Source organism: Peromyscus leucopus, chromosome 8b (genome assembly GCF_004664715.2).
Source record: "Peromyscus leucopus breed LL Stock chromosome 8b, UCI_PerLeu_2.1, whole genome shotgun sequence".
Taxonomy (NCBI): domain Eukaryota; kingdom Metazoa; phylum Chordata; class Mammalia; order Rodentia; family Cricetidae; genus Peromyscus; species Peromyscus leucopus.
The window spans coordinates 5,884,283-5,905,012 of NC_051086.1; the positions used below are offsets into that span (position 1 = coordinate 5,884,283).

The 20,730-nt window shown below is 48.0% G+C and overlaps 1 protein-coding gene across 3 annotated transcripts in view; it reads right to left on the bottom strand.

Annotated features, from left to right (window-relative positions):
• Sh3pxd2b (SH3 and PX domains 2B) overlaps nt 1-20,730 on the bottom strand; it is a 90,265-nt gene that overhangs the window by 24,631 nt on the left and 44,904 nt on the right. For all 3 annotated transcript variants that reach the window (XM_028857791.2, XM_028857790.2, XM_028857789.2), the window contains exons 5-8: nt 9,626-9,717; nt 8,923-8,948; nt 3,951-4,085; nt 161-265 (exon numbers count right to left, since the gene is read on the bottom strand). In XM_028857791.2, the coding sequence (XP_028713624.1) occupies nt 161-265; nt 3,951-4,085; nt 8,923-8,948; nt 9,626-9,717 (358 nt within the window). The remainder of the gene's footprint in view (nt 1-160; nt 266-3,950; nt 4,086-8,922; nt 8,949-9,625; nt 9,718-20,730) is intronic.

The following is a 20,730-nucleotide window of genomic DNA, read 5'->3' on the forward strand; positions in this document are numbered from 1 at the left end:
AGGCTCACCTAGGGCAGCTCCCACAAACCCATAAGGAAGCATGGGCTTACCCTATAGTTCTAATCCCAAACTGTTCACAGGCTCTGAATCCTGAGCTAGGGAGCTATCAATCCCAGAACAGAGGCTGCCGAGAGGGGGTGACCAGGAAGCTCCCTCCTACCTTCCTCAGGCTGGAGGGAAAACTCATCTTGCCCACCGTCTTGGCCCTCGAGGCAGGTCGCAGGGACCCAGCCTTGCTCCTCAGCAGTGCTGACGAACCACCAACCTGTAAGAAGAATGCAAGGCGCTGTCAGTGGGGCAAAGCGTGTGTGTGTGTGTGTGTGTGTGTGTGTGTGTGTGTGTGTGTGTGTGTGTGGAATAATCCAGTTGTTCTTTGGCACATACGGGTCTGTTTAGAGGTACCCCGAGGGCAGCAGATCCTCACATATAGCAGTCCCTCATATAAAGGGTACAGGACACACCTAGGACCCTCCCACACCCCTGTAGACTTGAACTCATCCGCAGGAGACTTCTGCCAAGAGGGACGCCAAAGCTGTCAACAGTTAGGCTGCATGTCTGGGGGTCACGGGGGGGGGGGGGAACTCTGGACATGTTCAGCACAATCACATTGTTTTTCCTTGACTATTTTCTACCCATAGTTGGTTGAATCCAAAGATTCAGAATCCACAGGTGTGGAAGCTGACCATATATTCTGCCACTCAACAGTTAATATTCAAGTTAGGCTAAAAAAATAACTAGTTCATTGGGTAGAATACAACTACCAATAGTAGCTACTAATTGCTGAAAAATAAGCTAACAAGAAACTTGATCCTGAGCCCGGGACAGGGGTGAGGGAGGTCGCCCCGAGTAAGGAGCCTATAAAGCACTTGCCATTAGTAGGGTGTGCAAAGGACTGCTCACTGTACTTGCGTGATCTTGTATGACCTTCACATTATTGTCCTCATGGCGCAATGAGGAAACTGAGACACAAAGAGGGTAACAGATGTGACCATGTCCATCAGGCGTGTGGCAGAGCTGTAGTCGGTGTTTGATCCTAAAGACACAGGCCTCAAAGGGTACTTGGTGCACGTCAAGAGGAATCTGGCCGCAGGTCTGACTTCTTGACAGGCACTCACACCGTGTGCTCTCTGAGGAAGGGCTGTTGCCGGCCCAATGACCTCCACCTAAAGATACCCGTGTTCTAAGCCCTCAGTATCTGGATTTTACATTTGTGTTTACCAACCATGAAATTAAAAAAACACCTTAAAAAAACCACAACTCCATGTGTCCTGAATACATAGACCCTTAATATTACGCCCTACGCCAGTGGTTCTCAACCTTCTTAATGCTGTGACCCTGTAATATAGTTCCTCAGGTTGTGGTGATACCCAACCCTCAAATTATCTTGTTGCTACTTCAGAACTGTAATTTTGCTACTGTTATGAATCGTAATGTAAATATCTGATATGCAGGACATCTGATATGTGATCCCAAAGGAGTCACTGAGAACCTCTGCTCTAAATATACAGTAAAATAACTATTCACGTGGTACCTACATTACATGAAGCACAATGCCACTTAGAGAGGATGTAAAGTGTATGGGGGTTGTGTACAGGTCAAAAGCAAACACTTTGCCTGTTTATATAAGGGGCTGGAGCATTATCCACTCAATATATCTTCCTGTCTCACATCCTTCCTAGCAACCCATCCTGGCAGCCCAGGGAATGGGGACTCCTTTCTTCATGTCCCCTTGTATCTCCTTGCCATATAACCTGCATACATCTCTCTTGGGAGCTAGAAAACCACAAAGAGTTAGGAACAGTGGAACTCCAGCTCTACAGCCTGTAGAGACCTGGGGGCAAATGATGAGTCACCTGGAGTCTGGTCCATTCAGCTATAACACAGGGTTTAAAATGATGTGTATTTTTCAGTTTTCAACCACAGGTCACTATTCCCGTAGCTTTCATGACTTAAGTGGCAAGAATACTCTTGGGGTACTTGAGGCCTCAGAAGACTGGGATGCAGTCTCTCTCAGCCCTTCTCCCGCCTGCCCCTTGCATCTGCTTTTTCTGCCCAGTGCAGGAATGGAAGCAAGGATTTCCCTTCTCCAAGGGAAGTCATAGAAGCTAAAAAATATGCTCTAATCTTTTCCATCCTGGAGCTCCTAGCTATAAAGAAATTAAATTATCTGACCTACTTTGATAATAGATTATAAAATCCCATTTTGGAAGAGTTCCTACCCCATACCCTGGAATACAAATACAACAGAGAGACCAAGAAGAGTCTGGATGAGCAGCCTGGCTGGCTTCTCCAGCATCTATTAGCATTTGATCTGACCCCTTTTATTCAATCACAGGTCAACACAGCTGTCAACTGTGCAGTGAGATCTCTGGGAACCCCAGGGGTTTGGAGAGCTTGCCGAGCCCAGAAGTTCCCGGAGGGCGGCACTCACAGAGGGTATGTGAGTGCAGGGTGTCTCCCACCACTTGCCTGAGCGTCCCTTCACCTATATCCTTTGGAGCATCCTTGACAATGGCCCTGCAGGCATGTTGCTCTTGGTCATATAAGCCACTTAGTGGAGACAGAGGGGGCTGTGTGAACCATGCCTGATAGCCAGCTGTAGGACGCAGAGCAGAACAACTGGGTTTGTACCTGGCTAAGGCAACGAGGGACGGACTGGGGGCTGAGCCTTTGCGATCCAATGCTACCACTAGGTGGGCAGTGTCAGAACAGAATTGGACCAAAGGACCTTCAGGTGTTCACTGAAGATGGGGTGCTGCTTGCTGTGGGAGAAATCCTCCTATCTTTGACAGTCACAGACATGACCTTGGAAGAGTTAGAGCATGGGACACTGAAATGATGTTGGAGCAGTACTTCCTTCCAGGTCCTCAAAGCCAATGACTTCTAGATTGCATAATTATGGAGGTATGGTTGGCTAACAGCAGCCTCATGACGAGTGGTGGCATGACCCGGAGGATGCCGGAAACACCATTTTCCTGTGTTCTTGGAAGCGGGGACTATTCCTAGATTGCACAGTAGGGTCTGATTGGCTAACACTGGTCTCATGACTAACATGAGTAATGGAAACTTGAAGGATGCTGGACACATCGTCCTTCCACAGTTACGTGGACTTAACCAGCCACCGGGCTATCATAGAGCTTGGCCCCTAGCAACACGACAAGCCACTGGAAACCCAGCTGGGCAGAGGGGCTGCTCACTCACTGCTTTTCCTGCATGGTATGATGGCTGCTATGTAGCTAAGGGAAGAGGAAGAAGGAAGGAAACCTGCATTTCTGGAGCGCATGCTGTGTGCCAAGTCTCTCTCTCCACGCCATCATTTACTCCTTCAGCAGTCCTTTGACAGTTTTCTGTGGTTTGTGAACGACAGAGCTGGTGGCCAAAGATAGGAAGTGACCTGGACTGATGTGCAGTGTAGAGTCCAGGCCCCCAGTCTCAATCACCCTGCCCCCCATGATGTGACCAGTGGTCCTGGGATGACAGGTTGGTTGAGGGGACAGGCAGATGTCCATCTTCTCTGAACAGTTTCTTCTATTTTTTTGGGGGGGGGAGGGACGACACATTCTCTCTATGTAGCCCAAGGTAGCCTAGAATTCGAGGTTCTCCCGTCTCCACTGCACAAGTGCTGGAATTACAGGAGTGTGCCATCTCTCTCAGATCTGCAGCCTTCTAGAGGACTCCCAAGGGAAATCAACAAGAAAATTCTCAGTGGAGCGCTCAACTCTGTTGATAAGTACTTGAAAACCAGAGGGAATGTTTATGGTACTGAGCATCAGAACATTGGTAACATCGGACCCAACAGGCTACTGAGGCAGTGGCTACGAGCCCGCCCTCAGTGGCTCTGGGGAGTCGGACCAGGTTGGTTTGCTTATTTGTTTTGGAGCTCCCACATGCTTCTGGTTTGTGGGGCTTGGTGATGGTGGAGGGTGCGGGGAGGTGGTCCACATCCTTACCCGACTCATTCTTCTCAATGATGTCCACTACTTGGCCCACGCTGAGGCTGATCTCTGAGCTCTCCTGCTTCTGATAATCTGCCACCACCACATACTGCTCCAGGACCATGGGGTCCACTGAGGTCAGGTCACTCCCTGTGGACAGCAAATGCCATCAGACACCCTGTTTGCTCCCGCCCATGCATGGAAGAGCAGGAACCAGGGGAAAGGTTGAGTCAGGGGGGCTTCCTTTCTTTCTTTTTTTGAGACAGGATTTCTCTGTGTAGTTTTGGTGCCTGTCCTGGATCTTGTTCTGTAGCCCAGGCTGGCCTCAAACTCACAGAGATCCGCCTGGCTCTGCCTCCTGAGTGCTGGGATTAAAGGCGTGCGCCACCGCCGCCGCCCTGTGGGCCAGGGACTTTCTAAGCAGAGAAAATCTTTGTTACAGAATTTGTTTCACACCCCCACTCCCTATCCTTGCCTCCTCTTATCCACCTGCTTACTCAGCCACCGAAGTTTTACCAAGAACACTGGGAGTTCCAAGAGTTCCAAGTGAGTAAGATGTGGCACATGCCTAGAAGCTGGCTGCTTAGTGGGCGCTCAAGAGGATGGATGGTTTGAATGCTGAGGTCGCCATCCAGCCAGCCTCCATCCACCTAACTTCATCCTAAATTCCTCACCCATGAACTCATTAGTCTCCACTGATGCACCACGTATTCTGCCGGGGACCACAGGCACAAAAATGGATGAAATGGATGACTGACAGTCTCAAGTAATAGGGGAAATAGACACGTGGAAAATATACATTTACACATACATATGCACACACGCATACATACTGGAGATCAAATCATGTAAGTGTCAGTTTGGAAATATCCAGCATGGCGGGACAGAGAAGGAACAGGCAAGGCAACGTTGTACCAAATGATTTGTCAGTAAGACATCCCAGGGAATGACAGAAAGCCAAGACTCATGACAAAAGGTGTCCTTGGAGTTGGGGGGGACCGGGGCAGGTGGAGTCTTCCATGATGGAGAAGGCCTGGGAACCTTCAGGAACAGGAGGAGGCTAGGAGGCAGAGTTCTACCAGAAGGAGGGCAGGGTACTGAAAGAAGTGCCTGAGGAAGGCACCGGTTTGAGGCCAAGGACTTGATAAGTTTGGATTTTTAAATCCTGAGGCGTCAATTAAGAGTTCTATGAAGGGGGAGCTAGAGAGATGGCTCAGTGGTTAAGAGCACTGGCTGCTCTTCCAGAGGTCCTGAGTTCAATCCCCAGCAACCACATGGTGGCTCACAACCGTCTGTAACGGGATCTGGTGCCCTCTTCTGGCCTGCAGGTGTACATGCAGATAGAGCACTTGTATACATAAGTAAATTAATTAAAAAGAAAAGAGTTCTCTGAAGGGAATGGCAATATTTACAGCTGGACAAGTGGCTCTGGCTGCCAATTAGAGAGAGGCAGAGGCTGGCAAGGGAGAGCACTCCAGGCTGAGGGGGTGACGTCGTAAGAGGCAACGGGGACATTGGAGCTGAGCAGTGGTCCCAGAAGGGAAAAGTGTGGGAAGCGCTTCCAAGCAGGTGGCTTCCCTGGTGAGCGATGCGTGTGTCACCCGGAGCTGTGCAGCCCTGCTACCCACCAAGACAGATGGGTGTACACACAAACACACCACACAGAAGACTTAAAAGGAACATCTCAGCTCGGAGACGTCAAAGAGAAGGGGCCAGCATGGCATGTGGGGGCCGGCCTGCGTCTTGGCTCTGTGAGCAGGTTCTGGCCACTGACCCTTTCCTGCTGCGGGGATGAAAGGAAGGCATCTGAGCAGGGACTGCGCTAACCACCTGCACCTGAGAGGAGAGAGCATGAGGGGACTGGAGAGAAGAGACGAAGGATGGAGTTGCTGAAGAAGGCTGGATGGGGGGAAGCCTGGAAAAGAATGCCTCATGGGTTGTGGGCCATTGTAAACTTTTCCAGTATCACTGTGCTTGAGGTGGGCACTGCCTGTCACAGGAAGAAAACAGGCTGAGGATGGTGGGTGAGTTGTCCCTAACCACACAGCTGGCTACGGGCTCCCCATCCAGGTGTGGAAGTGGATGAAGGACAATAGGGAAGGAGGCAATGTCTGAGGTCTCTGGCTTTCTTTCCCTGGCAGTTCCTGAGTCCACCCCAGAATCCAGCCAAGCTGTGTCCTTTCTTCGAGTTCCTCAAAGGTTATTGTCACTATTCCCAGCTGTCAACTACCACCTCCTCACAGGTCAACAGTTCACCAAAGCCAAACAGCTACACAGGCTACAGGTTCTTGCTGAGGCGTGCTTTAGAGGGAAGAGCAAGGAACTGCTTTTCAGCACTGCTTCCAGGGCAAACTGTCTGCGTTTTACTCAGAACACCCCATTTATCAACACTAATGACAATAAACAAGCAAACAAACAAATAATATCCTGGTATCACGTGATTAGACAGGAGCCTTAAATGACCATTCAGGTGTCATGTAGGGACCCCTACTGGCGGAGTGTGATATTGCAACTAAGCCCCATTATGAATGGTATTAGGATCTTCTGAGGCAGATAAGTTCTAGAAGTAGCCAAGGATGAAATCAAAAGATTCCTAGGCTACATCACATGACCCACAAGGAATCGACAGCAGAAGGGTTATTTCTGTCATTAACGCTCAAAGTATTCTCAAGCCACACAGTGCCTACTCTACCAGACAAACTTTTGAGTTAGGTGTTTTTTCTTTCTGATGACATGTCTTGAATGTTTAAAATGATGAGTAATGCCAAAGTGAGATTTATGTTCCTTTCATAAGTTCACTAAATTGCAAGGCTTGCTGGCAGAATCTGTAAATAAGCAAAAATCAAGAAAAGAAAAGCTCTTGCAAGCCATCAGATGACCTGTTCAGCTGTGGTAAGATGTGGTGCCACCCCCACCCCTCCGTGGGATGAGCAGAATTTGAGGCCACATGAGTCAAGTCTGCAGGAGCCAGCTGGCTGTGACTGGGCAGTGCCAGGGACAGACAAGCCTTCTTCCATCCAGGGTTTGTCATAGGAATAAGGTCTGTTTTTAATTTACATCTCTTTAAAATTCAATCAAAAAGGCCGGCTCTAAAAGTCAAAGCAGTGTCCACCAGTCAGATAAATAAGGAGCCGACAGAGGGTTCAGAGTCTGAATGAAGAAAGGTGCCACGTTCCAGCCGGTGGGATTATAAATAAACCTGAGTCCCACCACTGCAGGTGAGTGATGTCAACCACAGTCACCACAAATGAGAGCCTCGGCTCTCTTTTCCAGACAGGTCCCCTCATCAAGCCTGTTCCAACTGGACACTCTCATTTTCACTAATCAGAGCTGCCTCTTCCCTCTCTCCCCTCCTCCTCTCCCGCTCCTTCTAGGGGAGCCTCTGCACATTCAAAGCCAGAAACTCTGAGACCAGCCCAGAATGGCAGCTGCTCTCTGATCTTTGCTAAGAAAAGAAATGTGTCATTATACCAGGGTGAGGGCCACTTGCAGCTTTAGTAGGATGCCATGGTTGTGCCCACTAAACCCCAAAGGAGAGCCGGATGCAGCCAATGAGCCAGCGGGGCTGGGCTGATGCCAAAAGCCGTGCCTCAAGGAAAGAGGTATGAGGTAGGGCTTCTGTCCTCACTTTCCGCCATGATCAGCCTAGAGGCCTGTAAAGCTGACCCAGGCCCTGATCCCAGCAGGAAAGGGAGACCACAGCCCAGAAATGTGGACCTGCTCCCAGAGATATTGACAGGCTTGAGTGATAATCAAACAGCGCCAATTAGATATTACTATTAATGTGTTTATCATATACTACTATAGACCTTCTGATAATCCTATAAAGCACATTATCATTTGTGTGTGTGTATGTGTGTATGTGTGCGCATGTGAATGCATGTGCACTTGAATGGAACTCAGGGCCTTATTCATGTTGGAGAAGTGTTCTACCACACACTCAGGCCTGGATATCGCACAGGAGGAAACTGAGCTAAGGTCATCAGCTTTCACTTCTGGAATCTCTGCTTGTGCCTCCTCCTTCCCATGCATGGAGCCTCTCAAACTACCTGGGGTTCAAGGAGATTAGAGGCCAGGGCCCCGGAAGCTCTGAAACCCACACTGACTTCAGGGGCCCCCAGGAGCATGGACCATAAGAAGAGTGGGGCTGGTGACCTGGTCTTTAGAGTGCACATGCCTGTGGGAACCATCCCCCCTCCCCAGCCCCACCTTCTCTCTTCCATGACCACCTCTGCTAGAAGAGGGGCATCACCCTAAGAACTGAAAGCTTCCTGTGTGAGAAAGGAGCCCAGCAAGGCTTGAGTGACAGGCACCAAGCTCTGACCAAAACAGTGGGCTGAAGGAAGCTTAGAGGCCAGCCAGAGCTGAGGTTGTCAAAGGACCAGACCCAGATCTTTGGCGGACTTCACCTCCCTGCTTCAATGCTTGGTATCCTCATTCTGGAATTCCCTTCTCTCGTTGGAAAGCTCTCCCTCAGTGCCCATGATTCAGGGCCTCCATCATCTCACCTCTCCCTGCATCCTCTCACCCTCCCAGCACTTGAGAAGGTTCTGAGTGTCCACAGTGCTTTGTACAAAGTGGCACAGAGGCACAGAACCCTCTGCAGCATGGTTAGGAAGGCATCTGTCATCTCATGCCACAAGGGCACTCTCATATCATCCACTCCATAGTAGTTTTGTTAAGGGATGAAACAGCCTCAAATCCTTCTGGGAGACAGGGTCAGATATTAGTTAATCATCAGTCATCAACTCATCCATTCATGCATCTTATTATCCACATACAAAACTACCCATCCATCTGTCCATCATCTCTCTGTCTACCCACCCAAGCATTCAACTACATACCCGATCATCATCCATCTCTCCATGTATCCCTCTGTCTATCCATCCATCCACCTACTATTCATCTGCATTACTGTGTCCCCAGCATGGGACCCAACAAGGGCACATGGCAGGAATGAGAACAAGAGAATGGAATATATGCTTACCTGATTTCTTCTTCCCAATATGCTCCCTGTGTAGGAGAGAGGAGTGAGAGACAGCCAGTCAGTCCTTCTTATGTACTGATCTGATCCCATTAGGATGCTGAGTCTCCACCCCACAGCATCCTCAGTGTTATGTACTGATCTGATCCCATTAGGATGCTGAGAGTCTCCACCCCACAGCATCCTCAGTGTTATGTACTGAGCTGATCCCATTAGGATGCTGACAGTCTCCACCCCACAGCATCCTTAGTGAATGGATGAATCCAAGCCCACTCCAGGAACCCAGGCTTCTTCTAAGAAAGACTCCTTCTTTGATTCTGCCTCTATCTGATAAGTGTTTTAGATCCTGGGACCAAGTTTTCTATGCATTTGGGGGAGTGGGGACCCGAGGAAAGACTCCCAGTTTACACAGCCATCACACTCTGTGGTAAGCATGGTGGTGGTGTAGAAGAACTGTGGATTAGGGATGCTTAGCCAGGTTCCACCGCCTATCAGATGGGACCATCCTTACCCATGTGCAGTGACTGCAGGCTGCAGGCAGTGAGGCCCTGCAGGGGCCAAGGCAATGAACTCTGGCTTAGTTTATACTTTGCTGATTCTAGATCCCTGAGGGTCAGAAAGCACAGTAGGAGGGGGGGGAGGGAGGGAGGGAGGGAGGGAGGGAGGGAGGGAGGTGTCACCTGGGTAAGTCCCCAGACCAACTTACTCTTTGGGAGGATTCAGGTCCTCAGGTCTTGTCTCAAAAAACTGCAGTACCTCATCACACTGAGAGATGTAGGGCGGCAGCTGGATCAGGGCCTGGAGCAGAGACATGGGTGAGCCCGAGGAAGGAGAATGCTGTCCCTGGAGGTTCTCAAACTCGGGCAGGCGTTAGGACTGCATAGGGGGATTCTGTTTTGGAGTGTTAGTTTAAGATGTGTTACATTCATTTATGCTGTGGAACATTTGTTTAATGATACAAAGATGTGCTGCATTCTTTTATGTTGTGTTTGTTTAACTCTGTGAAGCTGTGTTACTGTGCCCGTCTAAAACACCTGATTGGTCTAATAAAGAGCTGAACAGCCAGTACCTAGGCAGGAGAGGGATAGGCAGGGCTGCCAGGCAGAGAGAATAAATAGGAGGAGAAATCTAGGCATGAGAGAAGAGCAAGGAGCAAAAAAAGGAGGAGAGGAGGACACCAGGGGCCGGCCACCCAGCCACACAGCCAGTCACAGAGTAAGAAGGAAAGAAAGACACATAGAATAAAGAAAGGTGAAAGCCCAGAGGCAAAATGTAGTTAAAGAGAAATGGGATAACTTCAGTTAGACAATCTAGCTAGAAACAAGCCAAGCTAAGGCCAGCCATTCATAAGTAAGAATAAATCTCCCTGTATTTATTTGGGGGCTAGGTGGTGGCCCTCAGAGAGTAAAAAACAAAAAACAAAAAACAAAAAAACACAAACAAACAAACAAACAAAAAAAACCCTACAGGATTCATAAAGCAGAGATTGGGGCCCACCAGAGCTTGTGATTTAGCAGCCTGTGGTGAGGCCTGAGGATGGGCATTTTAACAAGCTTCCTGACGTCTTTGGCTTGGAGAACATGCACATATGTACATGCACTCTCCAAGATGTGTGGAGATAATACGTTCTGCTGGCACATGTGCAAACATTGTATGTTCATATTGTATAATCCAGCCCACACTGTACATGCTATTTTGGAAAGTGATTCCTTTCACTAACAGCGTGAACTCCATTCATCCACCATCTTCCGCTGTCTGCCATCTCTACCACACCACTGGAGAGCATCTGGAGTGTGTTCAACACATGTCTGGATTTCCCAAGCTGAAGCTATAAATCCCAACAATTTGGATACAGGTTGGATGGAAGTCTCCAGGGTGACGGAGGCTTAGCATGCCAGCCTTCCACAGGCCGGTTCCTAGCCATCTGGCAGAGCGGCTGAGGTGGGTTAAAAACAGAGCCTGGCTACATCTACTGGAAGGCTGCATGAAGTGAGATAGGGGCAAAGGAGGCCACGGGCATTTGTTCTGTCTGCTGATCTACAAACAAGTATTCATTCAAGGGTTTAATAGATATCTTCTCTGCCCAGTGCTCATCACAGAGGTGGCACCACACTGAAAGAACACCACAGTTCAACACACATTTAGTCAAGGTCCCCTCCTTTCCCAGTGCAGGTCCCAGACCAGGAAGATGGGGGTTCAGAGGGCTTGTGGTAGAGCTGGTTCAGGTCCCTGTTACTACAGCCATGGTGTGTGTGGGCTGTTGTGTAATAACCTTTTTCTATATTGTAAAGATGTGTCTTTGCCAAGGCGCCTTCTGATTGGTTTAATAAAGAGCTGGATGTCCAATAGCTAGGTAGGAAGAAGTTAGGCGGGACTTCCAGACAGAGAGAGAAGGAGGGGAGATGAATCTAGGCATGAGAGAGACACCAGAGGACACAGAGAGGAAACAGGAGGTTCGACATGGAAGAGAGGTAAAACATAGATTAACATAAATGGGTTAATTTAAGTTATAAGAGCTAGTGGGACAAGTCTAACATATAGACCAAGCTTTCCTAATAATAATAAGTCTTCCTGTCTACACAATGTGGGGGCTCAAATAATCCACACCAGGCTTGAGAAAGCTAAGAAAAGTTCTGGACAAGAAGCTGCATGTAGCTTTCTCTCAGGTGGGCTGGCGCTTGGTGTACAGAGGCGCAGCTACTGTTGCCTGTGGGCTAGAGCCAGCCACCAGCACCATGTGCCAGCGCCATGTGCTAAGCTGAGCCATGCTTGACAGCTGACACGGTAGTTTAAAATTTGTCTCACACGGTCGGAGAACATTGCAGGTGCTCAGTTCAGATCAGACAGATCCAGATGGGAAAAAAACCTCTAAACAGGGTACAGTGTGTTTAAAAAATGTATGTAGGCTTAAAAGAAAAGAAAATGGGTATAGGCAGTCATGGAAAAAAATAGTTTATAAATAATAAAGTCTTTAAAGAGAGAATAAAATAATATAAAAAGGATAAGCCATGTAAAGATGGAAAATACACAGGGAGTCTGGATCCTGTTTGGTGCCCTGTTAACTTTGAATTTTTTAATCATCATTGCTGATGAGCGAAGGACAGCAGTTGAGAGACATGGGACTCTGAGAGGGACTGCTGAATTAAACCAGCCTAGATACTTTAGGAATGCCTTAACTTTAAAATGGGAGTCAGAAATGTATTGTTTTGGGGAAGAGGTTATGCTTTTTTCCCACAGATTCATTCAAGGTTGATAGAGATCTGGTTTTATGCTCAAACATAAAACAAAAAACAAATCATCTTGGCTCGCTTGTGTACAACTCACAGTCCATACTTGTATTAATGTAGATATGTATGTTAATTTTTTTTTAAAGCTTGTGTGTTTTTGGAGCAAGGGGACCAGATACCAATGAAAACGGGTGACCCAGGTGACCCAGCCTCTCAGATGCCTCTGTCACAGTTTCCTCAGAGTTCTGCATCCAGAACAGCTTCAAGGCTATTGACTGAAATGGTCCAGCCTCACAGACTATTCTGGCCAGGCCTGCAGATAAACCTTGTGCTTTCCCATTGCACAGAGACTGGACAACACATGTTAGGGCTAGTTTCCCCAGGACTTTATCATTAGCTCAATTTTTTCAGGATCCCCTAAAGATTCCATCACCCCCAGATAGCAGGAAGCAGTCTAGAGAACATGATGCCCACACTCCCAAGAGGTGGGGTGGGTGGTTTTTGGTTGTCTGTTGGGTTATGGGTGTTTGTCACCATCTACTCTGTGTGAATTTCTCCTCTAGGCGCCTCCTGAGTGGGACCAGATAGCATTTGTCCCCTCATGTCCAGCAAGTATCTTGGAGCATGCTCACCCACTCAGGGGTCCCCCTTGTTGCAGCCCATGTCAAGATTTCTTTCTTTGGGCTGAACAACATTCCATTGTCTATGTACATCACATTTCCCTCATCCATCCATGAACAGCTGGGCTGGTGGCTCCACTTTTTTAGGGGGTGGTAGTGCTGAGGATGGGTCCCAGGAATGTTCACACTAGGTAAGTGTTCTGTTGCTGAGTTCCACCTCAGTCCCGAATGAGTTTTTGACCCAAGCTCTAAGCTACCTCCACAAACTTAAAGTGGAAAGGTATAATGTGGGGTGGGCAATGGTGCTGGAAGTCTCCTCCATAGTCACTGTCCACTCTCCACCCTTTAGGGTGAGAGATGCTGCCATGTGGCTTGTTGATAGTTTAAATTTTTTTGAGGTTTTATTTATTTTTTTAATGTATACGAGTGTTTGCCTGCACGTGTATCTGTGCACCAAGTGTGTACAGTGCCCCCCAAAGCCAGAAGAGGACATTGGATATCCTCTGACTGGAGTCACAGACAGTTGTGAGCCACTGTGTAGGCACAGGGAATCGAACCCAGGTCCTCTGGGAGAGCATCCAGGGCTAACTGCTGAGCCATCCTCCAGCCCCTTGTTGATCACTTCTCCAGTCATGAAGCACCTCCTATTCTGCATCTGGCACCAGGACTGACCTCTGCCAGGGAGAAGGACCACACTCTCCTGCTCCACCTCCCATTCTGATGCATCTCCTTTGTCTAATTCTGGGTGGTGAGCGGTCATCCTTCTGTGAGCGGTCATCCTTCTGCCCAGGACAACTGCTGCCCAGGGCTCACTGTGAGTCTGTCCTTGAAAGTCCTGTAGCTTCTGCAGCTGAACCACACCAGGGAGTTGTGATGGGATGCCAGTTGAACTGTGCCATGCCCTGCTGTGTGGCGTACAGACACCGTCCATCTACCCAGTCTGTGACAGCAATGGACTTCCCAGCAGAACTCTCAAGAATAAACTAACGCTCTCTCTAGTGAGTCCTTCTTTCTTTCTTTTTTTTTTTTCCCCACACTTTGCTCTTTTGTTTTCCACCATGAGTTGGGAATACTTAAGAAGTCCTTGCTGGAACCACACTCTACAACTTTCCAGCTTCCAGAACCATGAGTCAAAAGAAACCTTTCTTCCTTATTAGATATCCAGTCTCAGATAATCTGTTACGGCAACAGGAAATGAGCTAGGCTGTACTCAGATGTCCTGGGGCTGGAGGTGTAGCTCAGTGACAGAGCACCTGCTTAGCATCCATGAGGCCCTGGGATCAATTCCCAGTACCAGCAGGTCGTAGTGGTTCACACCTTTAATCCCAGCACTGGGAGGCAGAGTCAGGCAGATCTCTGTGAGTTCGGGCCAGCTTAATCTACATGGTGAGTTCCATGACAGCCAGGGCTACACAGTGAGACAGTGTCTTGAAAAACAAAAACAAAAACAAAAAAAACCCAAACCAACCAACCAACCAACTAAAATTCCCCAGTACCAAACTCAGAACAAAACCCAATTCATTTTAGAAAGGAGTCCTTCAAGGTGTCAGCCATGTCTGTCTTGGATCAATCCTGTAGTCTGTGGTCATCAGCACTGCCGCTGTTAGACATGATTTTTTTTCCTCTACTGAAGGAAGTGAGATGCATTTTACAGCTATTCTGACATTCTGGCCCTTGTGAACAGCATCAGTGAGGCTGTGTCTCACACATCCTCCATAATGGTGCCCTGGGGCCAAACCTCTTCTTGAGGGCTTTATAGCTAGGTTTAGCTGGTCTGCCCCTAGAACATGCTGCAGCTGTCGTGGGCAACCGCTGGTGCTCAGAGCTGCCAGACACACAGCTGGGATTTCAAGGAGCCCCACAGCAAGCTGAGTGGCTGTTTATAAGGCCGTGCGGCAATACAAGCTCATCACTGTGACAGGTTCAGGAGTCATGTTTTCACTGTGTCTTTCTCCAAGTTCTTAGATGAATTGTGGCCAGATAAATACATCTTCTTTGTGGTCAGTACATTTTGTGTCTTTAAAAATCCCTCCATGCCTAGAGATTCTAAGATCTTGTTTTGTTTTTGTTTTTTTGGTTTTTCGAGACAGGGTTTCTCTGTGTAGCTTTGCGCCTTTTCCTGGAACTCACTTGGTAGCCCAGGCTGGCCTCGAACTCACAGAGATCCGCCTGCCTCTGCCTCCCAAGTACTGGGATTAAAGGCGTGCGCCACCACCGCCCGGCGAGATTCTAAGATCTTTATAGCACTGCCTGTTAGAGGGCTGACTTTAAGCTCCTGGGAGTGGTTCCACTGTGCTGTGAGGCTTCGGTTAGTTATCTTCCATATCCCCATCGCCATATGGAGACCCTTTCTCCCAGAATCCAGTCTTTCCCAATGATCCAAAAGTTTGTCTCTGTCACTGTCAACCTGTCCAACCTGCAGGGGTCCGTTTCTGGGGTCTCAATTTGTTTCCAACAGATTTTCTATCTGGTGACAATTACGTGAATGACGGTAACTTTACACTATGCCCGGCAGAGTACTTTCTTGCGTTTTGCTACACACTTGGCAGCCAGATTTGGGTACCAATAGTTCTTGCCTATTTCTACCTGTTGGGGATGATCACTTTCTACTAAAATTAAGCTCAGTGAGATGGATCCCATTGCCTTAAGTCAGTCCACAATGTCCCTAACAGATGTCTAAATGCTGGGAACACTTGTGGATCTAAAAGTGCAGATCTTGTGACAGAAGAGACATTTTCATCTCCTCCAAAGAGGGCAGGTCCTTGAGGCTGACCCAGGGAATCTGGGCAATCAAAACATCAAAATAATGGCTTTGTTCTTCTGATTTGTTGCAGGGCTCAGATCCTAGAACCTAAGCAGCTTCTTTCTTGTGGTTAATTCATGGTCTTTGTATCATCTCTCACCCCAGGCAGCTGCGGGCAGCTGGTGTCTCTTAGAGCTCCAAGTTCTAAAACCTCCTTTTCAGAGTAAGATGTCCAGAGGCTGCGGAAGCCCCGGGGCTCCAGTGCAGCTGGAGCTGGAGAGAAGTGGGTGTGCTACTTAGAGAACAGGGCGGGATGATGTGGGCAGGGAAGGACAGCTTCTGGGAAATGTCCAGGCAGGAATTGTCCAGCAGGGCAAGGTGACCCTAAGGACCTAAGGTTCTTGCCAGCAGGGCCTGGACAGAGGGATGCTACCTCCAGAATGGCAATTTCAGGCTTTATAGTTTTATATTTTTGGTTGTGAGCCTAGCCTTTAATGGCTGAGCCATCTCTCCAGCCCATGACTTTATAGTTTTAAAAAGGGAACGGGAGACATGGAGCTTTCCTCTGAGCATTGGAAAGCAGTAGCAAAGTGCGTGTCCCTGCCTCCTACCCCTTCTGAAGAGGATAGTTAGGAGGAAGGAGTGTATCCGCCTTTGTCAATCTGTGTTCTGTGGCTATACCAAAGTAACTGAGGCTGGGTCCTTAATGAGATGAAGGTTTACTTGGCTCACAACTGTGGGGCTGGCCAGAGCCCCAGGCTGTGTCATAACATGGTAGAGAAATTCAGAAGGAACAAGAGCACCAGATAGTCTTGACTTTTGTAACAGCAAGCTCTTGAGGAAACTAAGTCGCTTGGGACCAGTATGCAGCCCAGTTCTTACAGGCTCTGCCACCTGAACACTGCTACCCTGAAGGTCAGATATTCAACACGGGAACCCTCTGAGGAGCACTCTCCATCCACATTCAGACCATAGCACTGCGACACAATCCAGGCCCGATTACTTCAACCTCTTGCATTTTTATTTCTTCAGAGACAGTAATCGGTACCCAGGGTGTTAAGTCTGGGCTCAACTTGCAAGCCCTTCGATACCGTTACTATGCCTAGCCGGGAGGCTTCATTTCTTCCTCTATACAACAGGAATATGGATATCCACCTTGCCTAGTCACTGGAGGGATGGAACAAGGTCATGTCTGGCCAGGAGCAGACAACGCCAACAGGAGTGATTTTCAGCCTTTTCTAGATGTCGCCTGACCAAAAGGGGCCATCTGTCCCAACACTACCCCCCTTTGTATAAAAATTTTCAGATTTATTACAGTATAATTTACATGCCATAAACTCACTCACTGCAAGTGCCCAGTTCAGTAGTTAGTAAATTACAGAGTTCTATCCTCATCCCCACAATTCGGTTTTAGAACTTTTCCACCATCGCAAACATCAAGTTGGCAGTCCATCTCCCCACCCATGGTCCCAGGGCCCAGGAAACAGTTCATCTGTGTTCTGTGCTCATAAATTCGCCCTGCCTGCACATTTCCTTCGGTCAGCCAGTTTCTTTCTGCGTCTGGTTTCTTTCACTAAGCATCCTGTTTCTGTGATTCCTCCAGCTTGCAGAAGCTACCCAAATTAACTGCTTGATATCATCAAGTTGTAACCTGCCCCTTCCATTTGGCTACTATTTAATGTTGCTAGGAATGTTTGCATCTAAGACTGTGTGTGGACATAAGCGTTCTCTTATGTATAGGCCCAGGGCTGACGGTGTGGTAAGTTCCATCCGATGTGTTGAAATAGGTTCTTGTTATGTATCCAGGCTGGCCTGGAATTTTGTGGTCTTTGTATCCCAGTCTCGCAGAAACTGCCCCATTATTTCCCAACGTGGTTTCTCATTTTATGTCCCATCAGGATGAGGGCTCCAGTTTTCCCAGATCCTCACTAACATCTGGCACAACTGCCCCATGATTAATAACAATTTATGGTCCCCGTGTGCATGACTCCACTGGTTCACAATGCTAAACATCTCTTCATGTGTTTATTTTCTTTTTATTTATTTTTGGAAAAGGCTCTCACTTTGTAATCCTGGCTGGCCTTGAACTCTTTTGTAGATCAGATTGACCTTGAAATCATAGAGCTCCTCTTATCTCTGTCTCCTGAGTGCTGGGATTAAAGTTGTGCACCACCACGCCCAGCTCATGAGTTTATTGTAATCCCTGTTCCCTCTTGGTAAGGACCCTGCTGGAGTTCTTCCCCAAGTCTTTTTATTCTGGAGGTTCTCTCTCTCTCTCTCTCTCTCTCTCTCTCTCTCTCTCTCTCTCTCTCTCTCTCTCTTCCTTCCTTTCTTTTTTTTTTTTTTTTTTTTTTTTTTCCTGAGACAGGGTCTCTCTGTGTATTCCTGGCTTTCCTGGAACTCACTCTGTAGACCAGGCCGGTCTCAAATTCACAGAGATCTGCCTGCCTCTGCCTCCCAAATGCTAGAATTAAAGGTGTGCGCCACTATGCCCAACTTTTTGTTTTTTGTTTTTTAAAGCAGAGAAGTTTGTCAATAGGTTTGATGATGGCTAACTTGACCCTCCATTTTTTTTTTTTTAAGGCTATTACTTTTGGTGTCACATTTAAAACTCATTATTTAGTGCAGGGTCGGTCATGAAGATCTCCTCCACATTTTCTTCTGGAATTTTTACAATTTTGACTCTTTTATTTAGGACTGTGGTCCATTCTGTGTATGCTTGCACACATGTTCACGTGCATGTGTACAGGTGTGTGTGTGTGTGTGTGTGTAGGTGAGCGGTCTAACTGGATGTCTTCCTCTGTCACTATTCACCTTGTTTTTTGAGGTGAATCTAGACATCACCAATCCAGCTAAACCACATGGTCGCTGAGCCCTGAGACTCTCTCTCCTCCCCAGCACAGGGATCACACATGTGTGCTGTCACATCTGGCTGTGTACATGGGTGCTGGGGGTCCAAACGCAGGTTTCCGAGCTTCAGAAGCAACCCCCCCCCCAACCATCTCTCCAGCTCCTGTGACCCTTCTGAGTGGATTTTTGTACAAAGTGTGAGATAAGGGCTCAAGTTCATTGCATGTGTACTGATGCTGTGTGCTGAACTGTGCCCTCCTTTCCCCCCCAGAACCATATAGTAAAGCTCTAACGCCTCAGGAGCTATGTATTTAGAGAAGAGACTTTACAGAAGTAGTTGAAGATTAAACAAAATCATTAGGGGTGAGCCTTAATCCGTATGAACAGCGTCCTCTGGATTAGGGTGCAGATAAAGAGAACACCTCCCGTACAGTCACAGACAGCTAGCCCAGGACAAGGCCTGGGAGACCCTGATACTTTCATTTAAGCTCTTAGAAGTGCTAGGAAACCCGTCCTGCTGACTAGTGACTAGTGGCCCCAATAAACTATGAAGCAGCTAGTTGATCCATCTACTTATTAAAACTCTTAGCCGGGCGGTGGTGACACACACCTTTAATCCCAGCACTCCGGAGGCAGAGGCAGGTGGATCTCTGTGAGTTTGAGGCCAGCCTGATCTACAAAGCGACTTCCAGGACAGTCTCCAAAGCTACACAAAGAAACCCTTCTTGAAAAACCAAAAACCAAAAACCAAAACCAAAACCAAAATAAAACCAAAACAAACAAACAAACAAACAAACAAAACACCTCTTCCTTCTTTGAACTGTTTTGGCATCTTGCTGAGTATCACTGAGCCTGGCATTTTGGAACTTTTACTCCTGGTTCACAACATTGTCCAGTGATCTGTGCATGGGTCCTAGGAAAGCATCACAGAGTTTGGATTACTGCAGTTTGTACAGAATCTAGGAAATGGCAAGTATGACTTGTCCTTCAAGGTCCTTTGCATTTACACACACACACACACACACACACACACACACACACACACACACACACACACACATACACACACACACACACACAGAGTTGATCTTGTCAGCACCACTGTGGTAGTTTAAATGTAACTGGCCCCCATAATCTCATAGGAAGTGGCACTATTAGGAGGTGTGGCTTTGTTGGAGTGGGCATGGCCTTTTTGGAGGAAATGTGTCACTGTGGGGGTGGGCTTTGAGGTTTCCTATGCTCAGATATTGCCCAGAGTCTCAGTTGACTTCCTGTTGCCTGCAAGATGTAGGTCTCCCAGCTAACTCTCTATACCACGTCTGCCTGCACGCAGCCATGCTCCCCATCATGATGATAATGGACTGAGCCTCTGAAACTGTAAATGAGCCACCACAATGAAATGTTTTCCTTATATGAGTTGCTGTGGTCATGGTGTCTCTTCACAGCAACAGAAACCTAAGACGACCACTAGGCAGCCCATTGGATTTCTACAGGATTAGGTCTGGACTGAAAGAAATTTTAGAACACAGCTGCCTTTGCAGCTCCTAGTCTTCCAACTTATGTGTACAGACTGCCTTTCCATTCAGCTAGAAGTTCTTTTGTTTGTTTGTTTGTGAGCCAGGGTCGCATCATGCGAGCCTGGTTACCAGAACTGTGTAGATGAAGCTGACCTTGAACTCACAGAGAGTTCTGCTTCTGCCCCAGAGTGCAGAATAAAGGCGATCACTACCACGGTCAGCTTTACTCAGAGCTCTCTGGACTCTGCTTGGCAGTGCTTTGAGGTTCAGTGTAGAAACCCTGCACTTTTGGGTAAGTACATTTTTAAGGGTTTTTACTTTTTTTTATTTTTTGAAGCTGGTGTGAGCAGAACTTCTCTCAGTTTTTAGACAGCATCTCTCACGAAGCCCAGAACTTGCTGGCGGGCTGGACTGGCAGGCCAGTGAGCCCCCAGGACCTGCCCATCTCCACTCCTAAGCTCAGGATCACAGGGACTTAATGCCACTCTCAGCATTTTAAATAGGTGCGCGGCCAAACTCAGGACTTCGTGTTGGTGTGGCAAACACTCTGCTGACTGAGTCATCTCCCCGGTGCGTTCTTAACTCCACTTTTGGATAGAGAAACAACTGGCGACTGCACACGACACCTGCATCCTGTGATCTTACTGTGCTCACCTAACAGAAACTGAAGGAAATGAAAACATGCTTCCTTCCCGACCAATCCGATCCAGCCCAGTCCAATTCAATAGCACCAGAAGGCACATTCAAGGGGCAGAAGACCAGCTGCTCCATCAGTAATAGGGGTTGAATGCTGACCGGAACGTTCATGCCCAGGGCCACACCACGCAGCCACTGAGAGTGGATTTGGGTTGGTG